Genomic DNA, 18,095 nt, shown 5'->3' on the forward strand with positions numbered 1-18,095 from the left:
TTTTTTGAGAATTGCTAACTTATTTGGGTTTACAGTGTATAAGAGCTAGCAAACTGTGGGTTATTAAAATCGAAATAGACAAAAACTATAAATAATATACACATATATATCTATATTTGTGTGCAATAATGTAATGCAAATGTAGTTGCAGGATCGGATGTCAGACACGCAGCTGAACACTGAGTTGTTTAACAGGAGATTATCACAATTCAGAACAATTCAAACTAATCCGCTCTTCTTCTTCTCTCTTTAAGAAAACTACAATGGATGAGAAACATTCATTTAACATGGGACCCCCTGACCTTGTTGAAATGGAGTTCCTGTTCCCTGAGAACTATCAGGTGGAGTCATATTTGGGTGGCGGTGCTTTCGGGCAGGTGATGAGGTGTCTCAAGAAGGACACCAACGAGGTTGTTGCTGTAAAGGTTCCTAGATGCAACTCCGACATCCGTGATGAAGTAAGTCCATTCTTTCATCAGCATGTTTACACTGCTTTTATCTAAATATCAGTGTTTATTAGGGATGTAACGACACCAGAAACGCTGAATACCGCAGTGAAAAGTCCATGATACTATCATGATATTAACACTTTTGAAGATTAATCTCAAGTATACAGCAGTTTTCGTTCATGTAAAATTTGTTCTTCCTTTTAAGTGAAAGCACTTCTGGTTTCCTTCCCTTATTAAAATAAATTAAAATTAGTCCCTCTTGACAAAAACAAAAACAATGCTGAGTCACTAGCAGTCCTTTCATAAAGAAATAAAATAAAAATTACAATTTTATTACAATTTTTTTTACAAATTAACCATGTTTGATACGGTATTAAGACAAGTTTTTATTGACGATATTCGAAATATTGTTACATCCCTAATGTTTATATAGCTTTTATCTAAATATCAGAGTTTATATTGCATTTATCTAAATATTATTGTATATATTGCTTTTATCTTAATATCAATGTTTATGTTGTTTTATTTGAACATCATTGTTTAATTTGCTTCTATCTAAATCTCAAAAAACTAAACATCAAACTTGTCATGTATTGTTTTATCTGCAGTTGAATGTACTGAAGTATCTTAAGTCCAACCACCTGGACGAGTACAACATCGTCAGGTTCATTGAAACGTTCCTGACGGAGGACAAGAGAATCGCTTTGGTCTTTGAAAATCTAGACATTACTCTACAGGACTACATTTTCAGAAGGGGTGACTTCAAGGGTCTGTATTTGCATGAGGTCAGGAGCGTAATACAACAGGTATGAATACAGGCAAATCAACACAACACTACAGTCACAGAGCTGTCAGTGGCTACATGTACATGCACACTCATTTTCCACTGTTATTCAAAATATGAAAATATTCTGAATTTGATAAAAGTCGTGTAAACGGTATATTCCTGCTGGATATTCTGAATTAGTCCTTATTCTGATTAGGACATGTTCAGTAGGTGAGGTGGGGTTTTTACAGCCTCGTCTTTATTCACAGTTAGTTCTGTGCTGTAAACAAACCAACTAGCTAATGATGAGACCAGAGTAGATATGCGTGCACAAAAGAAAATCCCCAATTTTTGGTCAAAGGGAGAAACAAACTTACTTTTAAACATTATTTGAAACATATGATATCAACGGGTTTTTGGATATGCATGAATATTGCAGTGCTGATCTTTTCAAGAGGGTGAATACATGAATGAAAGAGGGAGGCTGTGTTTGCACAGTCAAACAAGTCTGCCAACAGTGGCAAACTTTTAAAAAATCCTATTTTGATGCAAAGAAGCGTCCGTAATCAGAGTATGCACGGCTGCTTGTAAACATAATATTAGAGCAATATTTATTTACACGAGCCATGTGAACAACTTAGTGTGCATATTGTCTTTTTCAGAATAAGGACAAAAACTGGAATATTGTGTGCATGTAAACACCATCAGTGTTACTCTGTTGTCTGACTGTCATCACTGATCTTTGGATCTGCAGATGGCCACAGCATTAAACCTGATGAAGAGCAAAAGTTTGATCCATTCGGATATAAAATCAGATAACATCTTGCTAGTGGATGAGCAAGCGCAGCCGATCAGGGTGAAACTAATTGACTTTGGATTGGCTATTCCATCTGGTAAAGCAAGGATTGGCACCACTTACCAGGTTGCAGAGTACAGGTGAGCTACACAGAGACAGGATTCATGATTCCACTAATCTGTAGAATATTTCTGTCATCTGCTTGAATGTGACAGTGTTCCTCATTCTGTGCTCTACATTTGTTTCCCACCCAGAGCTCCAGAAATGTATTTAGGACTGCCATTTACAGAGGCCATTGATATGTGGGCTCTAGGTATTGTTATGGCGATGATGGTGCTTGGAATTGACCTCATCCCGGGGAATACTAGATATGATCGTGTGAGTAATTTATTTGAGTAATTTGAACTACAGATTTTGTGTTTGTGTATGTGTGTGTTTGTGTGTGTATGTGTTTGTGTGTGTGTTGTGACAATTCAAATATTTCTGATATAGAAAAGTAAATCACCTCAACAAAAGTTTATAGGTTAGCAAGAATTTTAAAACTTTAAGCCTCTGAAAACTTTGCTTTAAATGGTAAAAATGCACAAACGATATCAAAGTTTAGTTTCTTATTAAGCATTCACAAAGAGTAAACTCAGCTCTTGTATACAGTGTTAGACATTAACTATCTCACATAGTAACTGGTTTAAAAATTCTTTAAAAATAAAGTTTGCTTAAATAAAGAGGTCAAATAAAAAAAAAAAAAAAAAAAATGTGCACTACATAAACACTTTAAAACATAACAATATGGGAAAAGTATGCTGTCTTGCTAGTTTAGGGTCTTAAATAAGTGAGCTGGTCAAAATAGCACAGCATGTTCATTATTATGCTCTTCTGCATAATAAATCTCAGAGCACAAACATGTCCAATTCATGTCCAATACAGGAAAGTGTACAAAAACTTAGATGACAACATGAAGAATTTGGGTTAAATCCGATTTCTAATACTTTTACTTTTATGTACATAAGATCCTAAATAACATGGTTTGAAAACTACAGTGGATTCTGGTTTACAGATGCTTTAAAAGCTCGAGTTTAACTTAAAACTCAAAGCTTAATCAAATACAGTTACCTTAAAATTATGGGTTTTCTCACCTTTTTTGAAGTATACATGTTGTGGCAGTATTTCTAGCAGATGTAAAATAATTTGCACTTTGAAATATGCTCTACAACCAAGGTTTATCATAAATATTTTGACTGCAGTATAGGTTCTAGCCACAAAGAGACAAGAAGCATCTTATTGCATACCTTGATGTGACTGTGTTTTGTCTTCAGATGCGAAGATTAGTCGGGCTCTTTGGTGTACCTCCAGACCATCTTCTGAATGTGGGGTTGTACACACAGAATTATTTTACCAAAACATCTTCTGGCCACTGGAGATTAAAGGTATGAAAAAAAAAGTTCTCTTTCATTCTCTTTTCTTCAGTTTAGATTATATTTCCTAACATTTTCTCCAAGTTGATCAGTTAAAGTGATTCAGAGGTATTTGAAATATATGTAACCTTCTTTTAGACACCAAGGGAGTACTGGGGACCTCAAGTGACTAAGGATGAGAATGCAAGCTTCAGATTCCAAAGCCTGGACGAGCTGGAAACGGTAAGGTGTTCAAGTGCACTGTCCTGTAGAAGCTGAAGACTGAGACATAAAGCAGGGGGAAAAGGCCTTTATTCATATTCTGAGAAGGAACACGGTCACAATAGTAGTCAATCGATATGAGTTTTTCAACAGTTGATGCTGATGTCAGTATTTAAAAAGCATATCCAAATGTGAATGTTTTTTGTTTCCTTTACTCTTCTCTAACAGTAAACTGAATATTTTTGAGTTGTGGATCAAATAAGACATCTGAGGACTTGATCTTAAGCTTTGATCAACATTTTTCACCATTTTCTGACATTTTATGGTCAAAACAACTGCTTGATTAACTGAGAAAATAATCAACCTATTAATTGATGGTGGTGATAATCATTAGTTGCAGCCCCCAAAAACACTATACTAGGCTGAACAATTCATCATATTTTATACTGAAGTAATCCAAAAGGAACAGAAAAAAAGCCTTTTTTCTTTCTGTTTTCTAGTGATTCTATTTCTTGTTGTATGAAGTAGAAAAATAAAATCATTTTAATTTTTGTATTTTAAAATGAAAATCAAATAACCACTCTGTTTTTAATATCTGTTTCTGAAAGAAAAACTCAATGACCAAAAGACGCACTGAGCCAGAATGTTTACCTCACTGTTGTTGGATTTGCTCTTTGTTTCCCACATTAGTTATCTGTGGTGAGCCTGGATATGGTGGAGGCCGATGAGAGGAAAGAGTGCATCGACTTGATGAAGGCGATGCTTCAGATAGATCCCTACGAAAGGATTACCCCCTATGAAGTCCTAAACCATCCATTTATCACAAGGGTCACCATCCAGCATAGTTCTGAGTAAGTGTTTGTGTTTGGAGTCTTCATTTTACTGCTTTGTATTCAGATTATCAGACAATTGTCAATCAATGGTCAGCTATAAATATCTGATGCTGGGATTATGGCAGGTTTTTAAAATATTGCTTTCATTTAAGATATCTAGTAGGATCGAGCGGTGGAATAACATCTAGACATTTTCAGGCTACTTTGCAATATATAATATATATTTCAATATACACATTTTCTCTGATATAACTTGATGTAAATTCTCAAAGAGTGCAAACATGATGATCTTCTATTGCCGTAGATTAATCTATCCAACAGTATATAAAGTAGTTCAAATTAGCATAATTATAAACATCTACAGCAATGTAGCCATAATATTAATCCAAAAACATCTGATATAACACTGCAGTAAAATACTGACAGGGACCATTTTACTGCACCATGAGTATTTTAAGTAAATTTGGCTGTAATACTTTTATTATTATATTATATTTACTTCATATTTTTACTTCAGTAAGATTAAAAATGCATTTACTTGTAGTGGAGTACAGAAGGAGTTCCTAAACTCATAGCTGAGTCCTATCCTGTCTCAGATCTCATATCTTAAGTTCAGAACTCTTAACTAGAACTGTAAATTCATTCTTCAATCAGCATTCATCTTGTTATGTCTGTATCTGTGTTTAGATAACTGAGCTAACTAGCTAATGACAGCCACAGCACAGTTAGCAGCAGTGCAACAGTGATTTAACAGAAAAAGGTCTATGATGCAACAATAAGATTTTGAGGTGTTTTTACTTGTGACTAACGGACTCATAAAAACATGGTCCACTAAGACTCTTCTCTCCGGCTAACAATTTAGTCGACCGTAGCAGCCCCAGTTCCTCCTCAGCTCTCTGTTGTACCTTTGATGAAATTCATGTGTCTTAATTCCACAGCTCGAATGACTCCCGTGGATTTCAAGGATCGATTTCATCATCTCGGCGTGTTATCTTCGTGCAGCCTGCACCGCCTGACTGCTGCTGTGATTTAGTTGAGGACAACGACTTGCAAAGTGAATCTTGGTGAGTCGATTTCTTGGACATGTCAGGTGAGACACTGAGAAGTTAAGACACCATTAGAGCAGATCAGGGAGTGTGTGTGTACATCATCACACATTAGGAATTATTTTTTTCACTTGTCTATGGCCGATTCTGAGTTAAATTCCTATTCTAAGATAAGATGTTTTTTTCCTAAATGCAGTTAAGACACATTTTTTGTCAGACCAAATCATCCTAAAATGAGATTAGATAGGACTGCAGATTTTGGAAGTTTCTGTCATGAGGCCCTAGGTCCTAGTCCTAATTACCATGGTTGCCACATGTAAGATTGGATCTGCAAGTCAGGAAGTTTCTGTGATATGGCCAGTGGCCTCATTATAGAAAGATTTCTAAACTTCTTGTCCTATCTTAACTTAAGTCAAAGATGGGAAAATTCCTATGGTCCTATTACAGAAAAAAATGCCTAAACTGGCTGTGTCCTACCCCCGTATCTTATCTTAACTCAGGAAATTCTGCAAAAATTAGATTCTTCAATCGGCACTTGACCTCTCAGGCCTGTATCTGTGTTTAGATAACTGAGCTAACTAGCTAATGACAGCCACAGCACAGTTAGCAGCAGTGCAACAGTGATTTAACAGAAAAAGGTCTATGATGCAACAATAAGATTTTGAGGTGTTTTTACTTGTGACTAACGGACTCATAAAAACATGGTCCACTAAGACTCTTCTCTCCGGCTAACAGTTTAGTCGACCGTAGCAGCCCCAGTTCCTCCTCAGCTCTCTGTTGTACCTTTGATGAAATTTGTGTGTCTTAATTCCACAGCTCAAATGGTTCCAGTGGATCTTATGAACCAATTCCAGCATCATCATCTCCGCATGTTATCTTCGTGCAGTCTGCACCGCCTGACTGCTGCTGGGATTTTGTTGAGGACCACGACTTACAAAGTGAATCTTGGTGAGTCGATTTCTTGGACATCAGATCAGTTATGAGATAGAGGCGAGACACCAGTGTGTGTACATCATCACACTTCAGGAATCATGTATTACCTGTGTGTCTGTGTTTGTGTTTTTAGCTCTACTAATAAGCTGAAGGATGCTTCTGAAGATAACAGTGACAGCCCTCGCAGAGTCTTTTTAGTTAAGTCCTGCAACTCAGAGCCCAGTGCCACCACATCTGGTAGGAAATGCTCACCTCCAATTTTGTCTGACCTGTTAAGTTTTTAAGTGCTGTAAATTCCACTGAGGACAGCTGAGACACTTAATGCCCTTTTGATTTTCAGACCACACCAACCCCGAGAAGAAGAAGAAGAACTGCTTCAGCTGGATGAGGAAGACATTCTGCAGCTGCGTCGCCGCCAACGGAGACCAAGACTGAGTCATTCTGTTTTTTTGTTTTTTGTTTTGTTTTTTACACAGAGATTGTACACTACTGCTGTAACCATGGCTGGTCTTTATGCCCCCCATTGCATGTCCACAACCTTTATGCAAACGTAGAAACAGAATAACAGTGCAACAGTCCGACCTTGACTGTCTTCATGAGGTAGTCCCACAATTCTGAGATTATTTCTTCTTTGTGTTAGGCTTCCAATGTGCTAAGTTTTTCTTTGACTTCTTTTACAGCTGGGAGGACTCCATCTATTTTAGAAGACACAGTTTTCACTCATAACATCTCCTTTTTTCAGGTTGGCATTGCTGTTGTCCTACTGTTGTGTATTAGCCATGTTAGTGTCACATGCTCCATTGTCTTCCTTCAGGTTTTGCATGCTGAATCCTGACTTCTTTTGCTGTGATGTTTTTTGTCTCCACTAAGTAGCTACAGAGAATTTTAGAGTATTAAATGGCTTTTGACACAGCCTGTTCGAGGCTGGACTGTTGCACCTTCTGTACAAAACTTCTGGATATGAAATGGGGGGTCATTTTTATTACGCCTTTGATCTACTACCTAGTGAAGGCAGTTACAGAGCTGGATTGTCATCTGTGTAAAAAGGTGAGCCGGCCACATCGGACCGGACACTGTTTTTTAAATTATCCACTTTTTCCACCAATTTGTCAGATTACTTCATAATTTCATGAGGTAATCAGCTCTACATTTGAGCAGAGGAACAATCAGTCACACTAGACCCAGTGTTGTTGTATTACATCACACCTCTTTCAATTCCACAGCATCATGCTGTCTAAAATCACACACTGGGGCAGTTCTGTAGCTGCGTAGTTTGGGTCAGTTTAAAAAAACAAAGATGGCCCGTTTGCGTGGATTTTCTCCGGGTGCTCCGGTTTCCTCCCACAACCCCAAAACATACAGATTAAAGTGATAGTTTACCCAAAACTAAAAATTAAAAAAAAAAAAAAAGATGGCCCGTTTGCGTGGGTTTTCTCCGGGTGCTCCAGTTTCCTCCCACAACCCCAAAACATGCAGATTTAAGTGATAGTTTACCCAAAACTAAAAATTCAAAAAAACAAAGATGGCCTTCAGTGCACCACTATTTCCACTACTGTGATTTGCCGTTCTTGCTTTAATTCACATTAATTTCTTCTACTTTTCTTCTACTTCTTCTAGTTCTCTCCCTGCTGCAATCACAGCTGATGATGTGAGTGCACTTCTTAGGGCAGCATGGTGGCTCAGTAATTAGCACTGTGGCCTCACAGAAAGGTCCTGACTTTGACTCGAAGCTCAGTTCCTTTTTGTGTGGAGTTTGCATGCTCTCCCCGTGTTTGCGTGGGTTTTCTCCAGGTGCTCCGGTTTCCTCCCACAACCCCAAAACATGCAGATTTAAGTGATAGTTTACCCAAAACTAAACATTCACTCAATATCCAATATTCCAGTTCACGAAACACTTCCAAAGTTTCAGCAGAAAACAGCGTTGCAGCCAAATCCGGTACAATTGGAGTGAACGGTGAGCAGTTTTAAGATGATTTTAAAAAAAGAACAAAAAAAGCACAAAATGTCTCCATACTGTTCATGTGGTGTAATTCAAGTGTCTGTAAACTGTGACATTAAAATTTGACCCAAAAAGATGCCATTTACACCAAGTTTTTAGCCTAAATTTCATCTGTAGTCTCTCAGACCGGAGCTGCGTGCACACGTCTGAAGTGGGTACACAAGCTCTCGCCCAAAAGGCACATTTTAAAACTGGTCACTGTTCACTTTGTGAACTGGAATCTTCACCCATCCTCACATCAGCACAGGGGTGACTATATATTGAATGAATTTTTTAGGGGGTGATCTATCACTTTAAGTTGATTGGAAACTCTAAATTGACCCTAAATCTGATCCTCTTTTAAATCAATCAGTCAATAAACACTAATCAAATCAGAATTCTGTGTCATGATTTCTTTACAAGCAAGGGCAACTACTAATATATTTTTCTTTATATCTTGTCTTTTAATGCCAGGAATTATTATAATGTTTAAAGCTGTAGTAGAAAGACATGTTATATATAATAAGAAGTGCATCAAACTGCCTAAAATAAAATAACAGTTTTAAAATGTCTGATTTCTAATGCTGATGCTGAGCACAAAATGCTGATTTGGTCATTGGAATTCAATGGATTCCACATGTTAACAGTGCAGTATTCAGATTATGTGTTTTAAGAGAATAAATTACATGCTGCAAAAATCAACATGACATGAAATTAATTCAGACTAAATAAAATATTGTCCATTGTACTGAGAAACTACATCTGTAAGACACAAATCATAGAGAAAAAAATACACAGATGAGTACTGTAGTGTTCTCGTGCAGGGTGTATAGAAACTCTGACTAAACACCAAGGTAAACCGATGCCAATGAAGACAGAGTCGTAGCAAGTTTGACCATTTATTGTCACACTTCTTCAATGACAACTGGGGAAAACTGTAAATAAAACAATACAAAAATATTAAGTATCTGTGTTTTAAACTAAATATTGCATTGTACGTAAGAGTAAATAAGCCTGCTTTTAACTAACTTATCAAATCTCATTTTTAACGAAATAACTTCTAATATCTATTTTTTAACATCACTAAAATCATATAAATCAACTTATGGCATTGCCTCTCTGATATTTAACAGTGGATTGCTCCAGGAGCATGCAGCACATGTTTCTCCAGCAGGACCAGGTAGGCAGGAAGAAACTGAACAGGAAGTGACCTAACAGGATGCAGTGTAACTATGATACAAAAAAAATATAAAAATATACATTTTTAAACTTAATAATAAACAATAAACATAATAAACAGTGTGGTATTAATTCACCCTCTTTTTTTTAAACCAGAAACTAAGTTAAGTTGTAAACAAGTAAGGATGAAAGTGAAAGTGAACCTTAAAGAAACTGCTTTCTAGGCATCACAAGTACAAAAATTGTATTGGAGCATAAAGGTAAACACAATAGGTAAGTAAGTTTTTTAAGCTGTCACTCTTCTTAATAGCAACCGCTACCAGGAATGAATAAGACTTAACAAGACAAAAAAGACGTAACAAGAAAAAAAAAAATCCAAAGACGTAATGAGACAAAAACTGTAATAGATATAATATGACTAAAAAGATGTACTAAATTAAAAACTATGTAAATTATGCAACAGGACAAAAAAGACATAATAAAACAACTGGTTATATTTTACTTGATACTTTCAGAGCTTGTACTTTTTTTTACTTTTACTTGAGTAAAAAGTTGAATCAGTACTTTTACTTTTACAAGAGTCTTTCTGTACTGTACATATATATATATATGGAAGCATACAACATTTAAACCTCTACAGCTTTTTTTTTTTAACTTTCATAAAGAAATGACCCATTAATTGGAAAAAACTGAACCAAATAACTGAAGCCAGGCCAGAGATCTCTAACTTTAGTGGGGTGATGATTTAATCTTTGGGGTAAAAACTGAACTGAACCACTAAAACTTTCCCACAGATCCTCATTTGATATGTTTCAGTGAAGATGGTTAACTTGGGCCAAATTCTGAGATCCTGAGTTGAACAAAGAGTTCTGGAGTTCTTTTTTGCTGTCTATTGCTGAAGCCCTGAAAAGTTGTGTTTTTCTGTTGAAGTCTGAAGAGTTTCAGAGAAAATGACTTTCTCCCATGTCAAATGTGGTTTTTCATTGTCCCACTTATTAATACTGAACTGACTTGTACTGCATTGTCACCCTGATTATTTCCTGTTGGTCTGATGGTTCATTTTTATGAAAAGTGGGGTTGTTACAGAGTGTATTCATGCATCCATGTGGGGTATTGACAAAATTAAAAAAAAAACAGAATTATGAAATATTTTGCTGACAATCAGCGCATCATAGTAGTTTTGCTTCATCACATCTACAAGAAAATGTTCTGCAATAGTCATAGCGCCACCTACTGGTAACAGGAAATGACATGTTTTAGACTTTGACGTGCTCCAGTCTTGATGTATCATCAAACGGCATTGCCATGAGAACACTGCAAAGGTCAGTGTTTCACAAAAACACAGGAAGTTGCCTTAACCTCGAATTTACCTGCCTGAATCTGTTCACTAGTAGTCCAGGCCTGAATTGATTATTTTTGTAAAGTGTAGTCCCAGGAGCACATCTCACTGACCTGAACAAAAATCAGTACGCACATCTCATATGACCAGTCGCACAAAAAAGTCTCTTGGACCCATAGGCTAAACCCAACAGGAAGTCAGCCATTTTTAATTATGTGGTCAATTTTGGCATTTTACATGCACTGTATTTTAATGAACTTCTCCCACTGAAATAATCCAGTTGACTGCAAAATTGGCATGTGACATCTAGATTACTTTGTGATCAAAAGTCATTAAAAGATTTGGTCAGTGTGTCGTCAAGTTTTTGTGTCTCGCCATGAAACATGAAATTGCTATAACGTTGGGTTATATGATGCAATATGCACCAAATGTCACATATTTGATAACAGTCCCACCCCGAATACATCTACATGACAATCAGGACATAGTCATAGCGCCACCTAGTGCCTGTTGGGCCTCCGACCTCGCTGCGATGAAAAGCGGCCATAACACTGTGTATGCCAGAACAGCCTTAATTTTAACTCTGATTAAGGTGAACCTGCCAAACCAAAACACTTTAAAACATTTTTTAAAATGTATTTGAGTATAAAAGTTCCATGAATTGATTAAATAAATTAAATATTTTTTATTAAAGTATCTTCATCTTACTCTATGTATTTATTCTACAGTTTATTAATTTATAGTATTGAAATAATGCAGTGATGTATTTTACAGTAGATGAATTAGTCTTTTGATAAACAATACAGCGTGCTGATTATTACTGTAATATCAATTACAATACTATGGTTCTGTGCTTAGATTTACAGTAATCATACTGTGAAATGTATTTACAGCAACCTCCCAGGTAATTGCTGCCAGTTAAATTTTAACAGCATTCTTGTTACAGTGCAATATTGCCTATTTAAGGAGGAATGGCTAATTAGATGTCAATTATCAGACATTAATAGACATAAGAAATGCAAGAAGCAGTAATTGTCTTTCATTAGGGTTTTTTGCAAAATAAGTTCAAATACCTTGTTATTTAGTATTTAAGGATTCATGAATATGCAAACAGTCCCCACCCTCTCTGGACACCTAACACCCCCACCCCTACCCCTTAGAAGCTGCACCTGGCCTCTCTGTTTTGCAAGATGGAAACTAGTGGGGTGACGGTGACTGATGATTGATTAAATATGTAATTTAAATCAATTAACTGACTAATTACCAGGCAGAAGACTGAAAGCTCATTGTTATGTTTTAGTATTTTCTACATTTTATGTATTCTATAATTTATTTATTCTAATGTCAATATTCACTTAACTTAAAATTCTGCACAAAAAATTTCTTTTCAGTTCATATTGTTGGTTGGTAGTTTTTTTTTTTTTTTTAACCTCATTCTGTTCCATACAGATTTACTTATTCTTTGACCGACAGATGGAATAAAATGTTTGACACCCCAGTGCTTCCACTGCAATCCCTTCTCCTTTCAGATGTGACAGTGGCAAATAGTTTACGTTGCTCTCGGGTCAGTTTGGAGGGTCCCTTAGCAGAATTTTGCTTAGGGCCCCATGGAGGTCTGGGCCGGCTCTGCCAGACTTGGCCTGTGGGCATTGAGTCTGACACATGACTTGCACAATTTATGAATATACTGCATTTGATTTTTGCAAGAGGTGATTGTGTAATTGGGATATTGGGCCACATACATTTTATACAACACTCTACCAACCATTATTTATTGCTAATGAACTGTAATAACATTCATCATTGGCCAATGCACTGCAAAGAGAGATCTGTTCTTTGTCTGTCACAACTCTGTAAACACAGCATACTGAGCAACTGGCTTCACAGACATGTCCTTATTCAGTAGTATTGACAGAGCGCTTTCAGTAGCACCTACAAGTCATTGCACAGTGTTGGCACAGGCACCAGACAGTTATATTAACATGACCTATTGTCAAATAAAGTTTTTATTATTATACTGTGTCCTTGTGAAGGTAAAACACCAAAATGGCAGGTTCTGTTTGATTCAAGCAATGAAACACATTTTCTTGACACCAGTGAGCAGTTTCTTTAAGGTAACATTACAGTGGCAACTTCCAAGTCTAACACTGAGTCAACATCTTGTCAAACAAAAGCCTCCTCTGAGATTTGGTTTTATGCTGGGCCAAGTAAAACAATCAAAATTGTATACATATTTCAATGTCGGTGATGAACATAATAGGTATTTTCAAAGTAGTTTGGAATAATATAATTGAGGCTCAGGCTGGGGATAAGACGAGGCTGAGGCAAAATGTAGCAGACACTTGTAACTTCTTTTTTTTCCATTTTCCCTCTGAACTTATCCATCTTATCTTGATTAAAGAATATGTGCACTAATTATTAATACAGTTGATATATTTTGACAAATAAGGACAAGACTATAATATCAAATTTAATACAACGTCATAATGTTATATTTAAACAGTGGTTGGGAGGTAATTGCAATATTGATTTTTTTTTTTAAGTCATTAATCCACTGTATCTGAAATAGATTTTATTATTTTTTTAATATGGTTTAAAGTCTATTTCTACTTTTGTAGAGGACTAGGTAACTATTCCAGTGGCAACTAGATTTTAATTATTTGAACTGAGTTAAATGTAATTTTAAATTTAAATTTTGGGAAATATGTTTGTTTTCTAACATCAAACCTCAACACAGACAAACAAGGTGCTTACATTGGCCCATGAGTCTCTGTGGTAATTGTAACACAATGTTATAATTGTCCCTGATCTTGCAGCCATAATCAAGTCTTGTATACTAACTAGCAGCACTTATATTAGCATGGTTTGTTCATGTTCATTTTTAACCAATAACTTAGAGATTACATTGATTTAAGTTTAAATTCAGTTATTTAAATCTTACACAACAGAAGAAAAATACTGTACATTCAAAAGTAACTTTTATACCGAAACGTTTTTTTTTTTGTTGAAAACGACATTGTGAAATGATGCTGCTCCTGTTTTACAGGCAGAGGAAGAATCCTACTGAGCGTGTGCAGACTAAGTGTCATCATGCCCCAGTTTCCCCTACTTTTACTATTGATTTAAGGGCAATCAGAGGCACTGTTTTACACATTTAATACTCTATTTTATACTTGTATATACATGTATATTGATACATGATTTTTTTTCAATGAACTGTTAAGAACCTGCTAACATGTTCTGGCTTTGTACTTTTGCTATAAAAAAAAAGTCCTTAGAGGGGAGCTGGTTTGTTTGAGGAATGGACAGCTCCTCCTAGAAACATGTAATATCACACCAAGAGAGACTAGCACCTTTCTGACAGGCAGTAAAAAGTGTGAATTCCTCTGTAGTTTACATCCGTCTGTGTTTGTACTGTACTGTGGCTTCAGACTTGAAAGTGCATCATTAAAATAAATTAACACAAGTTATTTAAGAGAGTATAGCCAAAGCATCAGTTTAAATTCTTGATCTGTGTGTAAAGAAGACAGGTGGAAGGTGAAATATGAGATAAATGTAATGTTTGGTGTTTGAGCCGTAGAATTGAGGGCGTTCAGGCAGTGTGACACAAACAGGTGCGAACAAACAAAAAGAAGCGGATGATATAAAGGCCAAGAGATGTGCAGAAAAATGAGGGGAAATGTGCCAAAACAGAGGGAGGTTAAAGACACTTCCTGTCCTGTGGTCTGATCTATGGCTACTGGGAGCATAAATCCTTCACTTCTATCCGCACATCCTGTACCGCCATTTACTGCCCTGAACATGTCTGTGAAAACAAACTACGGAGCCAAAAATACCTTTCTGTTTCAGTTGGATCACTGAGGACTCCAGAAACATGCCGAATCAAAAAGCAAACAAGTTTTAGTGTTGTGAAAATGATGTGGTGTTCCATTTATCCTAACATCTAACATCTAAAAACTATTGTGAAAGTGAAGATTGTTTCACAATTACAACCCCAATTCAGAGAGTTGGGATGTGTAAAATGCAAAAACAGGCTGAAAAGATTTTGCAAATCATTGCATTCTATGTTCAATTGAATCCAAGTGACCTCTGACCTTTCAGTGGCACTGAATTAAGACTCTCCCATGCAAAGAGAAAGTAATGTGTCAACAACATCCAGAGGCATAGCTGACTTCTCTGGGCCTGAGCTCATCTGAAAAGGGCTGAAGGAAAGTGGAAAAGTGTGCTGTGGTCTGACAAGTCAACATTTCAGATTGTTTTTGGAAATCACGGACGTTGTGACCTCTGAGCTAAAAGAGGAGAATGACCATCCAGATTGTTGCCAGTGCTAACGTCGAAAGCCAGCATCTGCAATAATATAGGGGTGTGTTAGCACCCATGGAATCATGGGTAAATGTCACATCTGTGAAGTCACTATTAATGCTCAAAGGTATAGGTACGTGTTTTGGAGAAACATATGCTGCATTCCAGTTGAAGTCTTTCTCAGGGACATCCCTTCTTATTTCAGCAAGACAATGCAAAGACACATTGTGAATATGCTAAAACAGCATGGCTTCATTGTAAAAGAGTTCAGAAACTTGACTGACCTGCCTGTAGTCCTGACCTGTCTCCACTGAAAATGTGTGGTGCATTGTGATTCACAAAATACAACCAAGACCCCGGACTGGTGAGAAACTGAAGTCATATATTAAGCAAGAATGGGAAAGAATTTCGCTTTCAAAACTTCAATAAGCATTTCCTGAACGCTTACGGAGTGTTGGTTAAAAAAAAAAAAAAAGGTGGTGAAACACAGTAGTTAACATGTCCCTGTACCAATTTTTAGAACCTGTTACAATCATCAAATTCTGAAAATGTATATATTTACAATAATAATTACATTTATCGGTTTCAAAATTAAATATATTGTATTTGTACTGTCATCAGTCTAATATAGGTTGTAAAGGATTTGCAAATCACTGCATTCTGTTTTTATTTATATTTTACACAAGATCCCAACTTTTTTGGAATCATAGTTGTACATAGGAATCACTAATGCTAAATATTTGCATACATCCTTTAAAGTTCAATTATTTGCATGGATTGGGTATTTAAGACATAGTAGTGTATTTTTCCCACAAACATAAAAGGCAATCAACATTGATACACTCCTGCATCCAAGACTGCAATAGGCTCAACTAAGTTTAAAAGTACACACCTCTCCAGTCTATTTAAAAGTGGGGAAGGAATTCAAAAAGGTCGGTGGGACTCGTCCCAGGCAGGCATTCCAGACACGCTGACTCTCCTTCTTGCTGTGTACTGTACATTCAGCTGGGTCAGCCAGCCGGCAACCTGTCTCTAAATATCATTCTGTGAAGTGCAGCACCTGGACGACGTGGTGGCTCAGTGGAATTTACATACATACCGTGTGTGTGTGTGTGATCGACTGGCAACCTGCCCTGAGTGTTTATATTCTTTTATTTCATTCTCAAACCATCATCTCTCTTGCTGTCCACTGTCATTCATTTTCTGTTCCGCCCTCTCAGTCATTTTGATTAAAGTCAGCCCTGCTGTTTTATGATCCGTCCGGATATCAGTGATGCAGCCGCAGACTCCAGCTGATAATGGAAGACTGTCTGAAATTACAACCTGCCTAATGGGAGAGAGAGAAACACAGAGATACACATTTTGCATGTGTGTCTATATGCATGCACTCGTGTTGTTGCATGTATATCTGTGTGTGTTTCAATGTGTGGTTGTGTGTGTCCTGCATGTGGCCTCTAAAGTGATCCATCAGTGTCCTGATCGATAGGCAGCTGTCTGGGGCTCCACAGGAAGTCAGGGAATTCGCTGCAGTCAGCATGGCTCTATACCAACTTACCAAGATGAGAAAACATGCACACACACACACACACACACACACACACACAGACACACACAGAGAGAGAGAGAGATCAGATAAGTGCCAGTAAGGGTCTATTTCAGGGCAGGAAGAATGGCAGGTTGGCAGGTGCCAGAGGCTCTCAGGGACCTGGAGGTTTCCTGTGAGAGTGTGGGGAGGTCAGTGGAGCTGGAGGGCAGAGAGCCAGGAGACACTGGAGGGCCAGTGAACACTTTACAAGAGCTAGGCAGCAACAACTGGGATTTCACTCAGGAGAGACGTGAATGAAGTAAAGATAACTGTTTATTATACAGATTATATGTGAAAATTAGTCTTGACAGAAAGTCGTTGGCACTTTGACTCTGCAGGGAGACTTTGTAATTGAGGGGCATCTGCCCTGAGTGGCGACAAGATAAATACCCCCATGGGGTCCAGACACTGGTGGTGATGATGTCAGTGGGAACTGATAGGCTTATGAGGCTAATGAAATGATGAAATGATGAAGTGAATGAATCTGTGAACACTGGGCAGTGATGCGGGGGGTAAAGGGGCTCACATCACATACTAATAGCAAGAACAACTAAAGGCAGAGAGGGATGCATATTTAAAAAGACAGCAGCAAGATGATAGGTTAACGATTAAGCTGTGACCCTTTTCTGTTGCACCGAAGTGACCAACTGATGGAACAGCTGATATTACAATTGCCCCTCCCCTCTACTTAGATACGCTTTCTGTTGAAAACAAAACCAAGTTTTGAGGATGGATAAAAGATGTCGCTGTATTGGTGTAGAATACATGATGAATACTAATTTACACCTGTAGCTCCTTGGTAGCTAGGAGAAAAAAACTAAAAACCCCAAACAAAACAAATGACCAATACACTACAAAACAATAAAAACTTCACATAAGATGTTGTGTGTAGCTAGTTAGCTGGTTAACTAGTTAACCTGTTATAGCTGAGCAGCCTGATACTGTGCATGAGCTTTTTGCTGACACATTACTCTGACATACATTTATCTAATTTTTTAAACGTTGTTAAACATTGTGACAAAATATATGTGACCGAAAACAAGGAAAAGCCTAGCAGGTCCCCTTTAAAAATGACAGAATAAATCTGAGGCTGAGCATTGTATCCAAAGAAAAACTAGTGGAGGCTCTCTATGGTTCCTCTCACCCCTTATGAAAGTTGCAAAAAGGTTTAGTCTGCCTCACATTAGGATTTATGTCTGATTGCAAGTAATTGAGTTATGTGACCAAAAAAATAAAATAAAATAAAAGATGCATGAGAGACATGGATCAAAAAAGG

The 18,095-nt window shown here is 37.1% G+C and overlaps 1 protein-coding gene and 1 long non-coding RNA gene across 2 annotated transcripts; both read left to right on the plus strand.

Moving 5' to 3' along the window:
* Positions 1 to 287: 287 nt before the first annotated feature.
* On the plus strand, positions 288 to 2,155 carry LOC146321177 (homeodomain-interacting protein kinase 1-like). The gene is made up of 3 exons (XM_084725832.1): positions 288 to 458; positions 1,058 to 1,255; positions 1,970 to 2,155. The coding sequence occupies exons 1-3, from the start codon at positions 288 to 290 to the stop codon at positions 2,153 to 2,155; spliced, it is 555 nt and encodes a 184-aa protein (XP_084581958.1).
* A 1,168-nt stretch (positions 2,156 to 3,323) lies between these two features.
* LOC146321178 (uncharacterized) lies at positions 3,324 to 4,469 on the plus strand. The gene is made up of 3 exons (XR_014771374.1): positions 3,324 to 3,435; positions 3,562 to 3,645; positions 4,315 to 4,469. It is a non-coding gene; the product is annotated as an uncharacterized LOC146321178 (long non-coding RNA).
* Positions 4,470 to 18,095: the final 13,626 nt, after the last annotated feature.

This window comes from Lutjanus erythropterus, chromosome 9, assembly GCF_056507025.1.
Source record: "Lutjanus erythropterus isolate fLutEry1 chromosome 9, fLutEry1.hap2, whole genome shotgun sequence".
Lineage (NCBI taxonomy): Eukaryota > Metazoa > Chordata > Actinopteri > Lutjaniformes > Lutjanidae > Lutjanus > Lutjanus erythropterus.

Excerpts from the sequence above, each read along its gene's own strand:
- LOC146321177 (XM_084725832.1), top strand. The coding sequence starts at position 288 with ATGGGACCCCCTGACCTTGTTGAAATGGAGTTCCTGTTCCCTGAGAAC. Across the intron at positions 459-1,057 it reads ACTCCGACATCCGTGATGAA|TTGAATGTACTGAAGTATCT; the intron begins GTAAGTCCATTC and ends TTTTATCTGCAG. Across the intron at positions 1,256-1,969 it reads TCAGGAGCGTAATACAACAG|ATGGCCACAGCATTAAACCT; the intron begins GTATGAATACAG and ends TTGGATCTGCAG.